The 17,856-nt window shown below is 40.9% G+C and overlaps 1 protein-coding gene across 1 annotated transcript in view; it reads left to right on the plus strand.

The window, feature by feature from the left end:
* The window catches only part of IMPG1 (interphotoreceptor matrix proteoglycan 1), a 106,281-nt gene that overhangs the window by 35,528 nt on the left and 52,897 nt on the right, over nt 1–17,856 (plus strand). Inside the window, exons 2-4 of the mRNA XM_070932207.1 lie at nt 609–842; nt 14,203–14,369; nt 15,339–15,367. Of these exons, the coding sequence (XP_070788308.1) occupies nt 609–842; nt 14,203–14,369; nt 15,339–15,367 (430 nt within the window). The remainder of the gene's footprint in view (nt 1–608; nt 843–14,202; nt 14,370–15,338; nt 15,368–17,856) is intronic.

Genomic DNA, 17,856 nt, shown 5'->3' on the forward strand with positions numbered 1-17,856 from the left:
ATGTAGCTGAGGGCTATGTTCCTGTTATCTGACCATTCCTTGGGGAAAAAATGTCTTCACCGGGTCTCCCAAGGTCATTCCCACCTAGCATTACAGTTTCTCTCCTTCCTCTATATTGCCATATTGTAATACTTAGCTCTATACCCCTTTACTGCTGCATTTTCTTGCCTACTCTCAATGTTTGAGGTATTTTCAGTGAACTTCTTCAGTGAACTTCTTTGACACCTCGATTCCTTCAGTTTTCACTATTTCCCGCCTGTTATGATGAGGATGTCACATTGGTCCAGACAAACTCTATTACAAGAGTTTGGCTGTATATATAGACAGTGTTGAGCAGTGATTCTACTTCAGTTCATAGTTTTCCATACAGTTGTGAGTTATTCAGTATTGTTGATTAGGAATCAGTGCAATAACAATAATACAGTAAGCATGAGTCTCCTTGAAAGATTCCTCTTTTGATATTAACCTCTTCCAGTCTATCGCCACCGACCAGTGACTGTGTCTTCCATTATTATTGTTGAGTTATTGTTATTACACCAGGTCTTATTGGCAGATAATAATTCTGCATTGTATTTTATTGATGTATTTTTGTGTCTTTCCTCTTACAGAAACCCCTAGTGAAATTAATCATAATGATGCCAAACATCTGGCAGAGGATTCAGGATCTGAAATGTCAGAAAACTTGGCAAAGAGGTCTAAAGTATCAACTATTCGGAGGATATTTGATATGGCCAAGCATCGGACCAAGAGATCCTCTTTTATCTCAACTGGAGTGAAGGTCTGCCCTCAAGAATCAGTGAAGCAAATTTTAGCAAGCCACCAAACTTATTATAGACTAAGAGGTAAGATTATACTATTATTTCCTATCATCTTTTATTTATCCTGTATCCATATCCATATCCATGCAACATTTATTTGCTAGTTCTTGCTAGAAATAAATTTAATAGTGGCTCTTCAGACAGTGGGTGGCCTTTGGCAAATCAGTGCAAAGTCTACTAATCAAGCTAAGAGGCCTATTTTATTTTGTTTATTATGTTTTGATCTTCACATCCACAAATCTTAGGAGCAAATGACTTACAGGACTGCCTATTTCTGCATAGTCTTTTTTGTGCTTTTAGATCTTCAGTGCAATCCCCTTTGCAGATTCCACTATAGCATTTAATACACGGATAATTTGGCTTTTTCTGCATAGATCCGACATTATGGAACAGCATGCGCAATGCTGACTCCGATTGCTATTGTTTAGAAGAGGGCATAGAATGCATCTTTTTATTTAGATGGAGGGGTTTTTTGTTGTGGTTTTTAACACATCTTTTGTATTTTAAAATATTAATATATGGAGAGGAAGCAAGGGGCAAGTGGGAAGGAAAGGAAAGGAAAGGAAAGGAAAGGAAAGGAAAGGAAAGGAAAGGAAAGGAAAGGAAAGGAAAGGAAAGGAAAGGAAAGGAAAGGAAAAGAAAGGAAAGGAAAGGAAAGGATTGGATTCATACCGGAAACGGCATTGGTCGCGTTGGTTGATGATCTCTGGAGGGCTCGGGACAGGGGTTGCTCCTCTGTTCTGGTCCTGTTAGACCTCTCAGCGGCTTTTGATACCATCGACCATGGTATCATGCTGCACCGGTTGGAAGAGTTGGGGATGGGGGGCACCGTGTTACGGTGGTTCTCCTCCTTTCTCTCCGACCGGTCGCAGTTCGTGTTGGCAGGGGGGCAGAGGTCGACCTCGAGGCCTCTTATATGTGGAGTGCCTCAGGGGTCGGTCCTCTCGCCCCTCCTGTTCAACATTTATGTGAAGCCGCTGGGCAAGATCATCCGTGGCTTTGGGGTGAGATACCATCAGTACGCTGATGATACTCAGCTGTACATCTCCACCCCAGGCCACCCCAACGATGCCCTTGAAGTGATGTCCCAGTGCCTGGAGGCTGTACGGATCTGGATGGGGAGGAACAGGCTCAAGCTCAACCCTTCCAAGGCTGAGTGGCTGTAGTTCCCGGCATCCCGATATGGTCAGTTGACTCCATCACTGACTATTGGGGGCGAGTCTTTGGCCCCCACAGAGAGGGCTCGCAATCTGGGAGTCCTCCTGGATACGCAGCTGTCCTTGGAGGAACATCTGACGGCTGTAACCAGGGGGACCTTTTATCAGGTTCGCCTGATCCGCCAGTTGCGGCCCTTTCTTGATCGGGATTCCTTGTGCACAGTCACTCATGCCCTCGTAACCTCTCGCCTTGATTACTGCAATGCTCTCTACATGGGGCTCCCCTTGAGGAGCACCCAGAGGCTCCAACTGGTCCAGAACGCAGCAGCGCGGGTAGTGACAGGAGCAGCGTGGCGCTCCCATGTAACACCGCTCCTGCGTAAACTGCACTGGCTCCCGGTGGTCTTCCGGGTGCGCTTCAAGGTGTTGGTTATCACCTTTAAAGCGCTCCATGGCATAGGGCCTAGCTATCTTCGAGACCGCCTACTGCCACCGACGACCTCCCACCGACCCGTGCGCTCCCACAGAGAGGGCCTCCTCGTGGTGCCATCAGCCAAACAATGCAGGCTGGTGACCCCCAGGGGGAGGGCCTTCTCTGTGGGGGCACCCACCCTCTGGAATCAGCTGCCCCCTGAGATAAGGAGAATCCATGACCTCAGTGCCTTCCGCCGTGCCCTTAAAACTTTCTTTTTTCAACAAGCCGGGCTGGCTTAATTTCTTTTTAAGGGTTTTTTAATTGTTCTGTTTTGCTTATTGTTTTAATTAATGCGGCCAAATCTATATATATTTTTAAATGTGTTTTAATATTTGTATCTGATGTTTTTATCTGGCTGTTCACCGCCCTGAGTCCTCAGGGAGAAGGGCGGTATACAAATTCAAAAATAAATAAATAAATAAATAAATAAATAAATAAATAAATAAATAAATAAATAAATAAATAAATAAATTCAGGCCTGGTTATGATATAAAAACTGTTGCGCTTATGGAGGAACTATGCCGAGATTAGGTTAGAGTGATTTGTAACGCCCTTCTGTATATGTTGTTTTGCATTTTTATTTCTGGGCCTAGATGGTTATTTTCTTTAGTGGCTACCATATGCCTGTTATACCTCTTTACCTATGTACACCCCTAGAGTTGTTTCAGTGAATGAATAAATAAATACATATACAAAGTTAAATTAAATGTATATGCACATACAAACATACAAATTTCAAATTAAAAAAAAATCCTCTCATGTATTCTTCCATCAAAAGAGCCTTGGTGGCGCAGCAGACTAAAGTGCTGTAAACTAGCACCAGCTGCCTGCAATTACTGCAAGTTCAAATCTCACCAGGCTCAAGGTTGACTCAGCCTTCCATCCTTTTGAGGTAAGTAAAATGAGGACCCGGTTTGTGGGGGCAATAAGCTGACTTTGTATAAAAAAGAACACCGCTTTGGGGGGGGGGTGCAAAATCCCTACTAAGCAGGTATATACAAAAGTACGAAGGCTATTGCTTAACACATTGTAAGCCACCCTGAGTCTCCGGAGTAGGGTGGCATATAAATCGAACCAATAAATAAATAAAATAAATAAAAGTTTTCTTACACAGTTTGTATAACATTCAGAATATTTGAAAGCTGGCAGAAATGCTGCTGCTGCTGTTGTTGTTATTATTTTTTCTTTCCCTAGGTTACTTACTTTTCCTTTGGCCGTTTTTTTTTTTTTTTAAATGTCCTGTAGTCCATCATTCCATTTTTCCCCTTGGGGGAAAAAAACAATTAAAAAAAATCTGTGGAATTTTGAATCAGAGATCTCCTGCATGTCCAGCATGTATTTCAGTCACTGTGACAAATTCAAGACCTTTAAAAGAGATGAAATAGATTTTAAGAAAAAAAGCTAGGAGTATGAGATGAGATGGTGCCTCTGTACAGTACAGACCCTATGTCTGTTAAAATTCAGGGGTTGCTTGCAAGACACAATGCTGGCAAACCTAGCCTCAGTCTTAAGCCAATAGAAGCCACCAAACACTATTTTTAACTCGAAGCAGGCAGAGGCCACATGCACATCGGTGTAAGATGGGGTCCTCCCTTCCTGTCTTCCCTATACGAAGGGTGGCCCATACTTAGAATGTGGCGATCCGACATTAAAAATACACCCATACACTAAACCAGCCTCTCTCAGCTGGGCTTCTTTGGTTTTTTGGTTTTAGTTTGATATACTGTGTAGTGCTAGCTGTAGATATAAACATTGTTATGCAGAGGTTTACTGAGACCTGAACAATATTTCAAGAGTTCCTCCAGGTCAGGATAAAGAGTGGTTGTGGAAATCTGGGGATTGAAGTCAAAAGGTTGCCAAGTTTGAAAAACACTGATCGAGATGCTGGTATACAGCATTATTTTAGCTGTTGCCTACCCTTTGGGGCTACATGAAAAAGTGATTTTTTAAAAAAAAAATAAAGCTTTCCAAACCTGCTTATTATAGTATGCTTGAGTCAACTGTAACATATATCTTGGACTGCAGAATACAATGCACTGTAACATAATACTGCACTCCAGCTAAGATGCAATCATCAGTCAGTTTGTTATAATACTGTCTATGAATCTATGGTATTCATTATTTAACAGCCTCCTTTAATTCAGCCACAGTAATCTACTATCAGTTACTTAGTTAATTTAATTAAATTACTCATTTTATGAATGTGTTTAAAATAAACACCAGGCAGCCTTCAATACTGAAGTAATTAAATCATTATAAAGCAAAACATGAGGCCATAAAACAACAATAATCACAAGATAAAAATGACACCAATTCTACAGAATTAGCAAAAGCAAATTATATAAAGCCACAATAAAAAGATTGGTCTTTATGCTTTTTCCGGAAAGTACAGAGAATGCAAATCAAATACAGCTCCATTAGCAGGAGATTAAAATAATTTGGGAAGAATATGGACAGAGTTTCTTTCCTGCCTGCTTCACAAGCAGTCCTATAAATGGCTTTTCCTGCAAGAATGAGAAAGAGAATCCTTCTCTGACAGGCATCCCTTCAACTGCTAGCCATCAGCATATGAATATAAACTGGTTGTGATAAGATGCAGCAAGCAAGCAGTAGCCTCGGTATGACATTTTGCATAAAAGAATACATAAATAATATTCCTCAGTATTGAATTGTGGTGTAATCAAAGCATCATTATCCATTGTCAGCTAAGACAGATTCAAGAACAGTTGCAGGTAGCATGTTCAACATTGTTGTAGCAACATGTTTCAGCTAGTGCCGCATAGCCTACCTTGGGATTGTATAAGAGTTTCAACTTCCTATTATTTCCTAGAGCCCTCATGACCTAGGTCCTGAAAATCAATATCCTCTGGAAGTTGTGAAATCACATCCTTTTCATATTTAAAGCATAGAACCTGTTTCTCCCAAGGATGAGGCCTCTTTCATTGTTGCCTCTGTATGTTACATAATAGGGATTCTGCCCAAATGCAGTAGTTTATTCAGAAAACTCATTTAGAAAGGCTTTTGCTGGGAATCCTGTCAAGTTTTGTACTGATTTATATTAAAAGGCCATCTTGGTTCACTAGGAGATTTTAGCTTGTTCCCTTAACACTGAACTTAATACTCCAAGGTTTTTAATGGCATTAATGTCTCCTCTCTGCAAAGGCCAGTAAGCACCCAGCTTACTATGACAGTAAGGACACAACACCTGATGGTCACTCTCTGTGACGTAACTGACTTGGAGAAGGCCATGTGGTGGAAGTGTGCCCACATTGACAAGGCTAGAGATCTGACATTATACAACTATACACTGTGTGTGTGTGTGTGTGTGTGTGTGTGTGTGTGTGTGTGTGTGTGTGTGTAAATATATATATATGCAAAAAATTAAAATCTCGGGTGTTTTCCCGCGTCATTGTAAATAAGTTGGTTAAAATATTTAAAATCCTGGTTAAAATCCCAGCTTAAATATTTTAACCAACTTATTTACAATGACGCGGGAAAACACCCGAGATTTTAATTTTTTGCATATGCACACCCACGAAAACTTAAGAAGACATATATATATATTAAGTGTTTTACCGAGACACCTGGTCTACTCCAACATGTGGGAGAGAGCATTCTGCTCTCTTTTGCCTTTCAGCTCCAACCCAGGAGCATCTTGTTGGAACAGATATCATAATGGCTGATTTGATAGGGAAATTGGGCCCTGCTAAGCTTCTGGAGTTGTTTTTAACTTCCTCTTTCAACCCTGAAGGGCCTAGATCAGGGCTGTCAAACTCTCGGCCCGCAGGCCAGATGCATCACATGCTGGCCATGCCCATGCCTGGTTTAGTGAAGGGGAAAAAAAGTCCTGATACGTTACGTGACGCCACCGTGACGATGTGAGCTTGACACCCTTGGCCTAGATTATCAATATTGTGGACAATATTCAAGAGACAGAGACAATCCTTCTATAGTGTTCTTTTCAATGAGAGACTGTGCCAAAACATAAGAAACCCTTCAAAATTGATTATGAAAAGAAAAAGTGGAAAGTTTGTTTTTGTTGTCTAGCATGGCTTCCCAAGCATTACGTCCTATTTCAAATTATCCAACTGCTCTGTTCTTTTTACCTATCAGTATAACAAGAGGAGAGGTGTTTATTTCCCAACCTGCTGATTGGTTTTGTGTAAATTATTCTGAGATTAAGTCAATATTTTATTAAGGAAGCTTTACCCACACCTTCACTATCTTTGTCAGTAGTGAGTCAGCAAAATCTTGCCAGCAATGATGTCCTTGAAAATAGGGCAGGTCAAGAAACATACACCATAGTGATCCCAGGAATACCACTCTATTGTTGTAGAGCAGAGGTCTTCAAACTTGGTGCTTTAAGACTTGTGGACTTCAACTCCCAGAATTCTCCAGCCAGCATAGCTGATAAGATCTATAAGATGATAGATAGATAGAGAATAAGATGATAGATAGATAGATAGATAGATAGATAGATAGATAGATAGATGATAGATAGATAGATAGATAGATAGATAGATAGATAGATAGGAGAAATAAAGGTTCCCCTCGCACATATGTGCTAGTTGTTCCTGACTCTAGGGGGTGGTGCTCATCTCCGTTTCAAAGCCGAAGAGTCAGCACTGTCCGAAGACATCTCCGTGGTCATGTGGCCAGCATGACTAAATGCCAAAGGCGCACGGAACGCTGTTACCTTCCCACAAAAGGTGGTCCCTATTTTTTACGTGCTTTCGAACTGCTAAGTTGGCAGAAGCTGGGACAAGTAACGGGAGCTCACGCCGTTTACGTGGCACTAGGAGTTCGAACCACTGAACTGCCGACCTTTTGATCGACAAGCTTAGCATTTTAGCCACTGAGCTACTGCATCCCTTAGATTAGAGAAATAGAGAGAGATATAAAAAGATAGAGACAGAAACAGAGACAGAGACAAAGATTGGGGGGGGAGTCTGGATCTTTATCACATTTGCAACAGCTTGTTATTGATTGTGGCTTTGATTCTTAATCAATATTGCCTGCACAGTTTCCTGATGGTGAGGAGCAGGATGAGAGTCCTCTCTGTTCCTTAGGGAGTTTTTCTTACTATGATGTGCTTCTCTTATTTGGTAGTAAAGCAGGACTATTCTTCAACCTGGTTCAGGGCAGGGCATTTTGGATACCTGTACCCCTCCCCCCAACTCTTGCCCAGATGGCCAAAGATTGATAGATATAAGTGTGTTCTAGGTTTCCTAGGGTTGCTGACCAAATAAAAACATTATTGACTGACTGTAATATTAAGGGTTGCTCTTGAAAGGTGGTTGGTGATAAGAAAGAATATAATCTTTTCTATCCACCAAGCAAAAGTCAGAGGGCTGCCAGGAAGCTCTTCTAAATTCAGAATGGTGGACTGAAAGGTGTTGAGCCTTATCCTAAGGCTTAGGATAATTGACCCAGAAAATAGGGACATGGTTGAGCATCCAAAGTGTGACAAGCCATGTTTACGTGAAGTTGTGGAAGAGGATGAGAGGGGGTTTGAGAATCTAAAAGAGTTTTTTCCCTCTTTTTTTGTCCCTTCCCTCTCTCTTCTCCTACTCCAAGATTTTCAATCTGGTTTGATCATAATTGATAAGATTATATGTATCAAGGATAAATGAAAGACAAATCAGATATTTACAAAACAAGAAAAGCTAAAGGTAACAAGAAACAGAGAACTTTTTATTTTGGGAAAAAAATTAATGGAGCAAGAAAGGAATTGCAAAGTGAGATTCATTTTTTTTTCTCGTGTAGTTTAAGGAAAAGAGTCAGGCATTATAAACAAAAATGGGTTTTATGTTTTCTTGTTTAGAATGTGCTGTTTTTACCATCTGGCACTATTTTTCCCCTGCTGTACCCTCATTTGCCTCCATTTTGAGACTCTTGGAAATTCGTTTTAATGTGCATTAATTAGGAAGCAAAAGATTCAGTTACTTTTTCACAGAAGGATGCAGGGGTGGGTTCTACTTACTTTACTACCAGTTCGCATTGCGCCCGCACACTCTTCTGCGCATGCGCAGATCACCTATGATGACGTCCGGGTCAGTGGGCAGAGTCTCCCGCTAGTTTTACTACTGGTTCTTGTGAACCAGTCCAAACCGGGGGCAACTCACCACTGGAAGGATGATACTGTTGTAGCATTTTTGCAGGCTTCCAGCCACAGTAGTTGGAATTACTATAGCTAGATCCCTCTGCTTAGTGAATCTCGTTAGCAGTCTTTACACAACACACATTAAAGAGAGATAGGGCTTTGATCTCATGCCTCTGGGCACTATCTTGACCTTCCCCCCCATCCCACCCCCACAGTTACTCCTGTGCGTAATTAATAAAACAACACTACAAGGAAGACTGGCTTACATACAAATATTCTAGAGATCACTGATTCAACACTAAGAGCTGGTAGTTTGGAAGAAATGGAACAGGGATACTCCAGGGCTGTTATTCTGACTTTCTGTGAGTGAGTAGGCATCATTTCACTGGGATTCTCGGCTTGGTCAACAGTATTAGGTATCGGTGGGGCAGATAGCTAACAATCTGAACTGGTCTCTCCACACGTCATCCTTAGTAAAGTGTGCAAACTAGGGTCTGCATTTCCTAGGTCGGATGAGGAGAGCACATCTTTCTCCTTCTGTCCTGGCTACATTTTACAGAGGCACGACTGAGAGCGTTTTAACAAACTGCATCACTGTTTGGTTTGGTGGTTGCAGTGCCTCAGAGAGAAAGTCCATACAGAGAGTGGTAAGGACAGCGGAGAAGATTATAGGATTCTCGCTTCCCGTTATTCAGGATACTGCTTATAAGTGCCATATGCTTAGAGCGCAAAGCATTGTTAGAGACCCCACACACCCACTTCACGGTCTGTTTCTGTTGCTCCCCTCTGGGAGGAGTTTTGAAGTATTTCTAGCAAAACTACCAGATTCTGTAACAGCTTTGTTCCCTATGCCATCCATTTTGGCAAACTCACAAGATTTATTTTTCTCACCATGTACATGTGTGCATCCAAACTAGACTCTGTTGTTTCTCTGTGACATACAATATATGTAGGTATATGCATAATTTTGTATTTGTTTATTTTGTCATGTTTATGTAGTGTATATTGGAGGCATAATTTCAATGTATGTCTATTAGTGTACATTCAATGTGACAATAAAGTTATTCTAAGTCTAAGTTCTAAGTCTTAACCAGGAGCCCTGGTGCACAGTGGCTAGAATGCTGTATTGCAGGCTAATTCTGCCAACTGCCAGGAGTTCAATCCTGACCAGCTCAAGCTTGATTCATCCTTTCATCCTATCCTTCTTAGGTTGGTAAAATGAGGACCCAGATTGTTAGGGGCAATATGCTGATATTTGTAAACTGTTCAGAGTGTGCAGTAAAGCACTACGGAGCAGTATATAAGCCTAAATGCTATTGCTATTAGCTTGCTTCCTTGAGTTTCTGTAAACTCATGCTGGTATCACCAGTATCTAGCCACTCTGTCTTCTGTCAGCTGGTTTTTAAATTGTTTTGGGCATAGATGCGTCCCAAACAGTGGTGAGTTGCTACCCGGTTCGCCCCGGATTGGGAGTGGGAGGCTCCGCCCACCCGCCCAGACCAGGGGTGGGTTCTACTTACCTTTACTACCAGTTCGCAACGGGGCCAAGGGGCGCAGAAGCATTTTGATGACATTGGGGTCGGTGGGCGGAGCCTCCCGCCGGTTTTACTACCGGTTCTATAGAACCAGTGCGAACCGGGGGCAACCCACCACTAGCCCAGACACTTCTGCGCATGTGCACATGCCCACAAGCAAACCGGTAGCGATCGGTTTTGAAACCCGCCCCTGGTCCCAAACATTAAAGTCTTAGCTTCATTACACAAGCCTGGCTTTTAAATTTGTTGGTGATAAGCAATATATTCCTTTTATCAAGGGACACAGAGAGTAATTTTAACATCTCCTGTTAAGAAAACACATAAAAAGATCATGAGAATGCTTTATAAGATCTAAGCCACCCTGGGAAGGCCGAAAGCATTTGACTGGAGGCACTACGAATATAATACTAATTTAGCATTTTACAATTTTATTTTGTTCCATGTCCTTTGCTGATGTGTTTTTGTTTTGGTTCGTCTCCAGCATATATATTATCTGCAAGAGGTCTGCTTTCCTTTTCAACCAATTCAAGCTGGTTTGTGTGATACAAGAAAAACGTATGGCTTTTGTTTGTTAGGAACAGATTAATGGGCTTCTGTGGCCTGACTCACACACTTTCAGTTTCAAACAGCAGGCTCTCAAATATTTGTGTGCATGTTAGCCCTTCTTGCTGTGTTTGTTGTGTTAATTGCATAAGACTACTAACAAGAGTCCGCGGAGGAAACTGTCAGGCCTCTTCCTTACAGCCATGAGATTTTAGCCTGCTGTGTGCTGGTTCATAAGCCTCTTCCCAGCCTTATTAGCTTTGTGCATTTGCATGTGCTTGCTCCTATTTACCCAAATGAGAAGGCAGAAGCCAGCAGCTGCCCAGAGCCCTAAGGGATATTATGCCCCATCATAGCTACTGCCTTGGTATTCTGTTTAGTTATTCATCCCCAGGAAAGATCAGTTAAACTTTCAACCAATTAGTTGCAAATACACACAAGGGGAAAGCTGTTTTCATGGGGATTCTGCTTCAATCAAAGCAGACTTTCTTTCTGTGGAAATTCACTGAGAGAACTAAAATGCACAGAACTAAGAATGGGCTCTTTTGACATAACCTTTTCTATTCACAGTTGACGCTAGGCCACACTTTATAAATTATGTCTTGTTGAACAATCTAGAAACAAGGCAGAACCAGCCTTGTGGAGGAGCAAAATATGTATGGTTTGTCTGTTTCTAGTTTGGTTCCCCCCCCCACTTTTTAAAGCTCACCTATACAGCACATTAACCAGAGATTTACAACTCAACCATGTATTCTTATTCCAGGTGTGAAATCCAGCAGGTTCTGACAGGTTCTGGAGAACTGGTAGCGGAAATTTTGAGTAGTTCAGAGAACCGGCAAATACCACTTCTGGCTGGTCCCAGAGTGGGGTGGGAATGGAGATTTTGCAGTATCCTTCCCCTGAAGTGGGGAGGGAATGGAGATTTTGCAGTATCCTTCTCCTACCACGCCCCCCAAGCCATGCCCACAGAACTGGTAGTAAAAAAATTTGCCTTATTCGCTGATCATACTATGCAACAAATGCAATCAGTATGGCAATAACAAAGCATGGTTTCTAATAGTAGTTTTCTGCCCTACAGTGAATCGTAGTTTCCTTGCCGATTTTTCTGCGTGTCAGGTTAAGAGAACAATAGTCAATTTGGATGGGTTTTTTTGTTTTTCCCCCCCTTGGTATAGTGGTTAAGTTAGAAACTCACCAGTTGAGTTCTAGACCTGCCTTAGGCACAAAACCAGCTGGGTGACCTTAGGCCAGTCCTTCTCTCTCACCCCTAGGAAGCAAGCAATGGCAACCCACTTCTGAAACCTTGCCAAGAAAATTGTAGGGATTGGTCTAGGCCAGAGGTCTCCAACCCGGGCAACTTTAAGACTTGTGGATGTCAATTCTCAGAGTTCAGGTCTAGGCAGTCAGCAGGAATCAGTTCTGACTGTAAGGCACAAATATATACAGAGAGAGACATACCTATGTACATACTTATATATATATATATGTATTTGAAATAATATTTGTGAATGTTATTATAAAATAGCTGCTTTTGAAACTTGCCAAAATGGTTGCCACATTAGGCTCCTTTTCATTTCCTTTGGCCTTCTATTGCCAAAGTACTGAGATGCAGTTACCAATATTTGAGGGGAGGGTGGGTGGCAGATTAGACTGGTAGTTCTAAATCTTTTATTTTTTTACGCCATCAATCATTATTTCAAAGAACCTGAGTGTCAGAAGATAGAAATTTTTGTCAAGGTCATATATAAGTTGGGGGGAGTTATTCTAATTGTTAGTTATATAAAGATTTTAAAGTTTTTCTTTTTAAAAAAACTGCAGAAATGCTATTGATACTCATTTCTATTCCTGTTATTATAAAACACAAAAATCTAAGAAATAGTTTCATCACTTAGAACATTTGTGATAATTATATGTATTTGGTTTGGGATGCCTGCTAATTTTGATGTTTGTTTGTTTGTGGCTTTAGCAAGAAAGTCCCTTTTTCATACACAGGAAGAGAGGCAGTAAGGCAAAGATTCCTCCAAGTTTCATTATTTTCCAAATCTATATCAGAGCTGCTGTAAAAGGATCTACTGTAAACTGCCCAAGCCATATTTTTGAAACTAAAACTTGGAAGTGTTGTGGAAAGCAAGCTATGTTCATTCCTGCAACCACAATCCTAGTTAGAAAGCCCTTGCTCACATTTCACTGTCTAGCATTTTATTTTCATGACAAAAATAAGTTAAATTTCAATCATTGCATTATCATTAGCCATTTTGTTATTTAATATTAATATTTTCTTCTGCTATTTGGAAAATGTAGATTACTAACACTGGCATAAAATGTTATTTTATCTGGGTGAATAATGAAGTGTTTCAGTCAAATGAAATAAGAGTTTTCCCTCCCCTGGTATAATAGCTCCCCCCCCCGAGAATCGGGCGTGCCTTCAGTGTGTGTGTGTGTGTGTGTGTGTGTGTGTGTGTGTGTCTGTGTCTGTGTCTGTGTCTGTGCGTGTCTCCACTGCTGGAAAAAGAGCTAGTGCACCTCCCAGGACTTCCATTACGAGTGTGGTGAAAGAGAGAGATTCCTGGTGGATTGGAGCCATTTTAGGGGCAAAGGGAGTGAGCTTCGATTTCCACAGACACTTAGAGACTTTGCTAGTCTTCTGTATGTGAGAGAGACACTCTTTGCTGGGGTTGCCGGCGCTCATAATAAAGGGAATGTTGTGGGGGTGGGAAACAACAGTCTGCTTATCGTGTTTGGGAGCCGGGTCAGAACATTTAGAGGCCATTGAATCTGAACCCCTTTGGCCAGTGCTGAGGCCTTTTCTCTCAATCCTGGCCCAAAACAGTTTAAGGAGAACTGGATTGCTCCATTGAAACAAATTGGGTGGCTTCTTTCCTTCAGCAAAGTAAATCCCGCTGTCTCTGCAATGCAAACAACTCCACTGAAGCAAATCATTTTGCGTGTATCTGTGATAAGATTTGCGTGTATCTATGATATATGAGGGACGTGGTGGCTCAGTGGCTAAGACGCTGAGGTTGTTGATCAAAAGGTCGGCAGTTCAGCGGTTCGAATCCCTAGTGCCGCATAACAGGGTGAGCTCCCGTTACTTGTCCAAGCTTCTGCCAACCTAGCAGTTCGAAAGCACGTAAAAAATGCAAGTAGAAGGTAGGGAAGGTAACAGTGACTTTGGTGTTTAGTCACATGACCATGGCCACATGACCACAGAGATGTCTTCGGACAGCGCTGGCTCTTTGGCTTTGAAACGGAGATGAGCACCACCCCTTAGAGTCGGGAACGATTACCACAAATGTGCGTGGGAATTTTTACCTTTACCTTATGATAAGTCCTGTTACTTGGGACAATAATGAATTATTTGTTGTGAATGAAAGAAAAAAAAAGATCCTGCTAATTATTCAATGTTCTAGCAATATGAAATATAAAGTTGCTTTTCTTTCTGATAATGACATAAAGAAAAGAATGATCATGTGACCTAAAACAGATATTGAAGGGAACACTTGCATGACTGTGATCAAATTTGGCGAAAGACTTTCTGTAAAGTATTTGTATTCTTACTATGTTCCTTCAGTTTGCCAGGAAGCAGTATGGGAGGCTTTCCAGATCTTTTTGGATCGGATTCCAGGTACAACCGAATATCAGAACTGGGTGACAGCTTGTCAGAGAGAAACCTTCTATATATTTGACATTGGAAAAAATTTTAGTAATTCCCAAGAACACCTGGAGATAATTCAAAGGGTAAGACTTAAAATCTGCTTTTAACTATGTAGAAGTATCTATATATTTATTTATTTTATTTATTTATTTATTTTGTCAACAAGTATAAGGAAACAAGTAACAGTATACCGTGTTTCCCCCAAAATAAAACCCTGTCTTATATTTTTTTGAACCCTGATATAAGCGCTTGGCCTTATTGCCATGCACTCAAAAGCCCAATTGGGCTTATTATCAGGGGATATCTTATTTTGGGGGAAACAGGGTAGACATAGACATGGACACATGAAAAAAGTTTGGCACAAATAAAAGGATATAAATAGGCAAAACATAGCCATAAACACACAGAATGATTACATATAAATGGGGACAGTAGGACAGGGACGGTAGGCACGCTGGTGCTTATGCACGCCCTCTTAGGGACCTCTTAAGAAACATGAAAGGTCCACAGTAGACAGTTTAAGGTAAAAGGTATGGGGATTAGAGAGACTAACAACAGGATCAGGTAGAGTGTTCCAGACATTTACTACTCTATTGCAGAAGTCATATTTCCTACAATCAAGATTAGAGCAATTTACATTGAGTTTGAATCTATTGAAAGCCCTTGTGTTATTACGGTTGAAATTAAAGTACTCATTTACAGGTAGAACATTTTGGTAAATAATCTTATGAACTAAGCATAGGTCAGAATGTAGATGGCATAGTTCAAGGCTATCTAGACCTAAAATTTCAAGCCTGGTGGGATAGGGAATTTTATTTCAGGTAGAAGATTTGAGTACTCTTCTAGTAAAATATCTCTGGACCCTCTCTAATGTATTGATGTCTGAAATATATAATAGCAATGCATAGAAATATTATCAGAGCAAGAAAATGAGGATTTGAACTAATAATTGAATCACACCTGACATGATAATAGATTGTTATCTTCCAATTGTTGGTTAATTAGCTCCCAAATAATCCTCTTCTTTCTTTTAATTTTTTTTTTTTTTGCAGCGAGTAAAGCATAGAACATTCCAGGATAGGTAAGTAATCAAAACAGAAGACTTCACATATATGTGTGTGTGTGAAAGTAAATATGTGCTTAGTCAATATGTTTAAATCTATTCTATGACAGTCAGGAAGAATGAAGAAAATTATCATCGCCTCTCATTCATGAGTGATGTTCCTGACTATCAATGAATCAGGATCTTTCATGAAGAATTTACTCTACAATCCTACCCAGTTTGCAAAAACGCTTGAAGTAATCAATCTCATATCTGATCAACCTATGCAAAATTTTGCACAAAATTGTGCAAAATTGTGTATCAAGTTTTAAGATATACGCACATTAAAAAAATTGCAGTAGCATGACTGAACCCATAAAATGAAAGGCTGGAAGTGTTAAACCTCTCCTCTCCAAAACCCCCGAGGTCCACATCCTTATCTCTGTCTCCTGTTTTGATGCAGTGACCTTGTAGTTCTCACTGACATCCTCTGTCTTTCAGCAGTTGCTTCTATCTGGAGATCTTTCCCTTAATTGTTCAGTCACTAAATCATGTCCAACTCTTCGCAGGCCATGGACCAGAGCCTGCTAGCCCCCACACCTGTCCTCCACTCCCCAACAAAGTTTACTCAAATTCCTGTTGATTGCATTGATGACTCTAACCCCTTAACCTCAGTGCATAAGAGAAATAGAAATAATCTTGGGAAAACAGGGAAAGAGACTAAGGGAATGGTCAGATTAAAGACATTTTAGCAAGCAGAATGATTATGGGTGGGTCAAAAGAAGGTACCCTCCCTAGTTTCTTAGGCTATAAAGAGAATGGGGGTGACTTTCAGACTTGCAAGTTTGATGTCAGCCTTGCAACCTAGACTGGATGGAAAGTATGACCAGATGAGCTAATTGTTATTTTATTATAAGGTTAAATTAACAGAATCTCACAAATCTGAAAGCCTAGCATTTCAAAGATAAAACATTTTGCTCTAAGACAAGAGGAGTCATTTCGATGACGTGCCTTTGTATAGAACCCATGCCACGCAGGATGAAGGATGAAGTTTCCATGTCTGAGATAACATAGGAGGAGAGACATGTTACTCTATGGGGCTAAAAAAAAACCAGGAGTCTAGTAGTTCATTATTAATATATGATAGCCTATAAAGGACAATGACACTGCATTTTTTCAGGCACTGGATTGCAGGTTGATACCTGCATACAGTTTTTTTTTTTTAATTTGATTTATATGCCGCCCTTCTCCGAAGACTCAGGGCGGCTTACAATGTGCTCAGCAATAGCCTTCATCCTTTTGTATATTTATACAAAGTCAGCTTATTGCCCCCACAACTGGGTCCTCAATTTACCTACCTTAGAAAGGATGGAAGGCTGAGTCAACCTTGAGCCTTGGCGAGATTCGAACCCTGCAGTAATTGCAGGCAGCTGGTCTTAATAACTAGCTTAATAACAGGGTGCCTTAAACCTCTGTACTACCAAGGCTCTTCAAGTTTGAAGTGGATTTTCATAAGCAACAAGAGTCAACAGGCCAATTATGCTAACATGGGGACCAGGTCCTGCAACAAATCCCTATTTCTGCCTTGCCCCCACATCTTCCCCAAGAGCACCACCATAAGTCCTAACATTTACACACACAAGATTAGGTGTTCTTCTCCTAATGTGATATATGCCACCATCTGCTACTAATGTCCCTCTGGATTATACATGGGATAAATGGGAAAAATATTTTTTAAAAAATAATGTTGACAAACTTAACCACAAGACTAAAAACAAAGACAAATGTCAGAGTTTTTTCATATTCCCGGGATATTTTATAGTAGAAGTCAAATTGATTTTGGGGTTGGGGGGGGTGGGGTGGAGAATGGGACTTTAATTTTACCAAAGAGTGAGAAACTGCTGAAGTTATGTATAGTAACTTTTCATGCAATCTCAATGAACTCAACAGGTTTTTAATATGTTGTTATAGTTAATTGTAGTGGAATGTGGGGACTCAGTGGCTAAGATGCTGAGTTTGTTGATCAAAAGGTCGGCAGTTCAGCAGTTCAAATCCCTAGTGCTGCGTAATGAGTTGAGCTCCTATTACTTGTCCCAGCTTCTGCCAACCTAGCAGTTCGAAAGCACATAAAAAATGCAAGTAGAAAAATAGGGACCACCTTTGGTGGGAAGGTAACAGCATTCCATGCGCCTTTGGCGTTTAGTCATGCCAGCCACATGACTATGGAGACATCTTCAGACAGTGCTGGCTCCTCGGCTTTGAAACGGAGATGAGCACCGCCCCCTAGAGTCGGGAACGACTAGCACATATGTGCAAGGGGAACCTTTACCTTTACTTTTACCTTATAGTTAATTGATAAGGTATTTGTAATTTAACTCAAATGTAACCTGCACCTGCATTTGTCTTCCTTCCTTACCCCAATTTAAATTTTACATCAGCCTGGTTATTCTGTGCTTCTGATGAAGAGAATTGCAGCTCATGAAAGCATAGGCCTTTTAATTGTCAGAAAAGATGCTATCAGACCCCTT

Source organism: Pituophis catenifer, unplaced genomic scaffold (genome assembly GCF_029215685.1).
Source record: "Pituophis catenifer annectens isolate HBS135680 unplaced genomic scaffold, rPitCat1.0.hap2 SCAF_1, whole genome shotgun sequence".
Lineage (NCBI taxonomy): Eukaryota > Metazoa > Chordata > Lepidosauria > Squamata > Colubridae > Pituophis > Pituophis catenifer.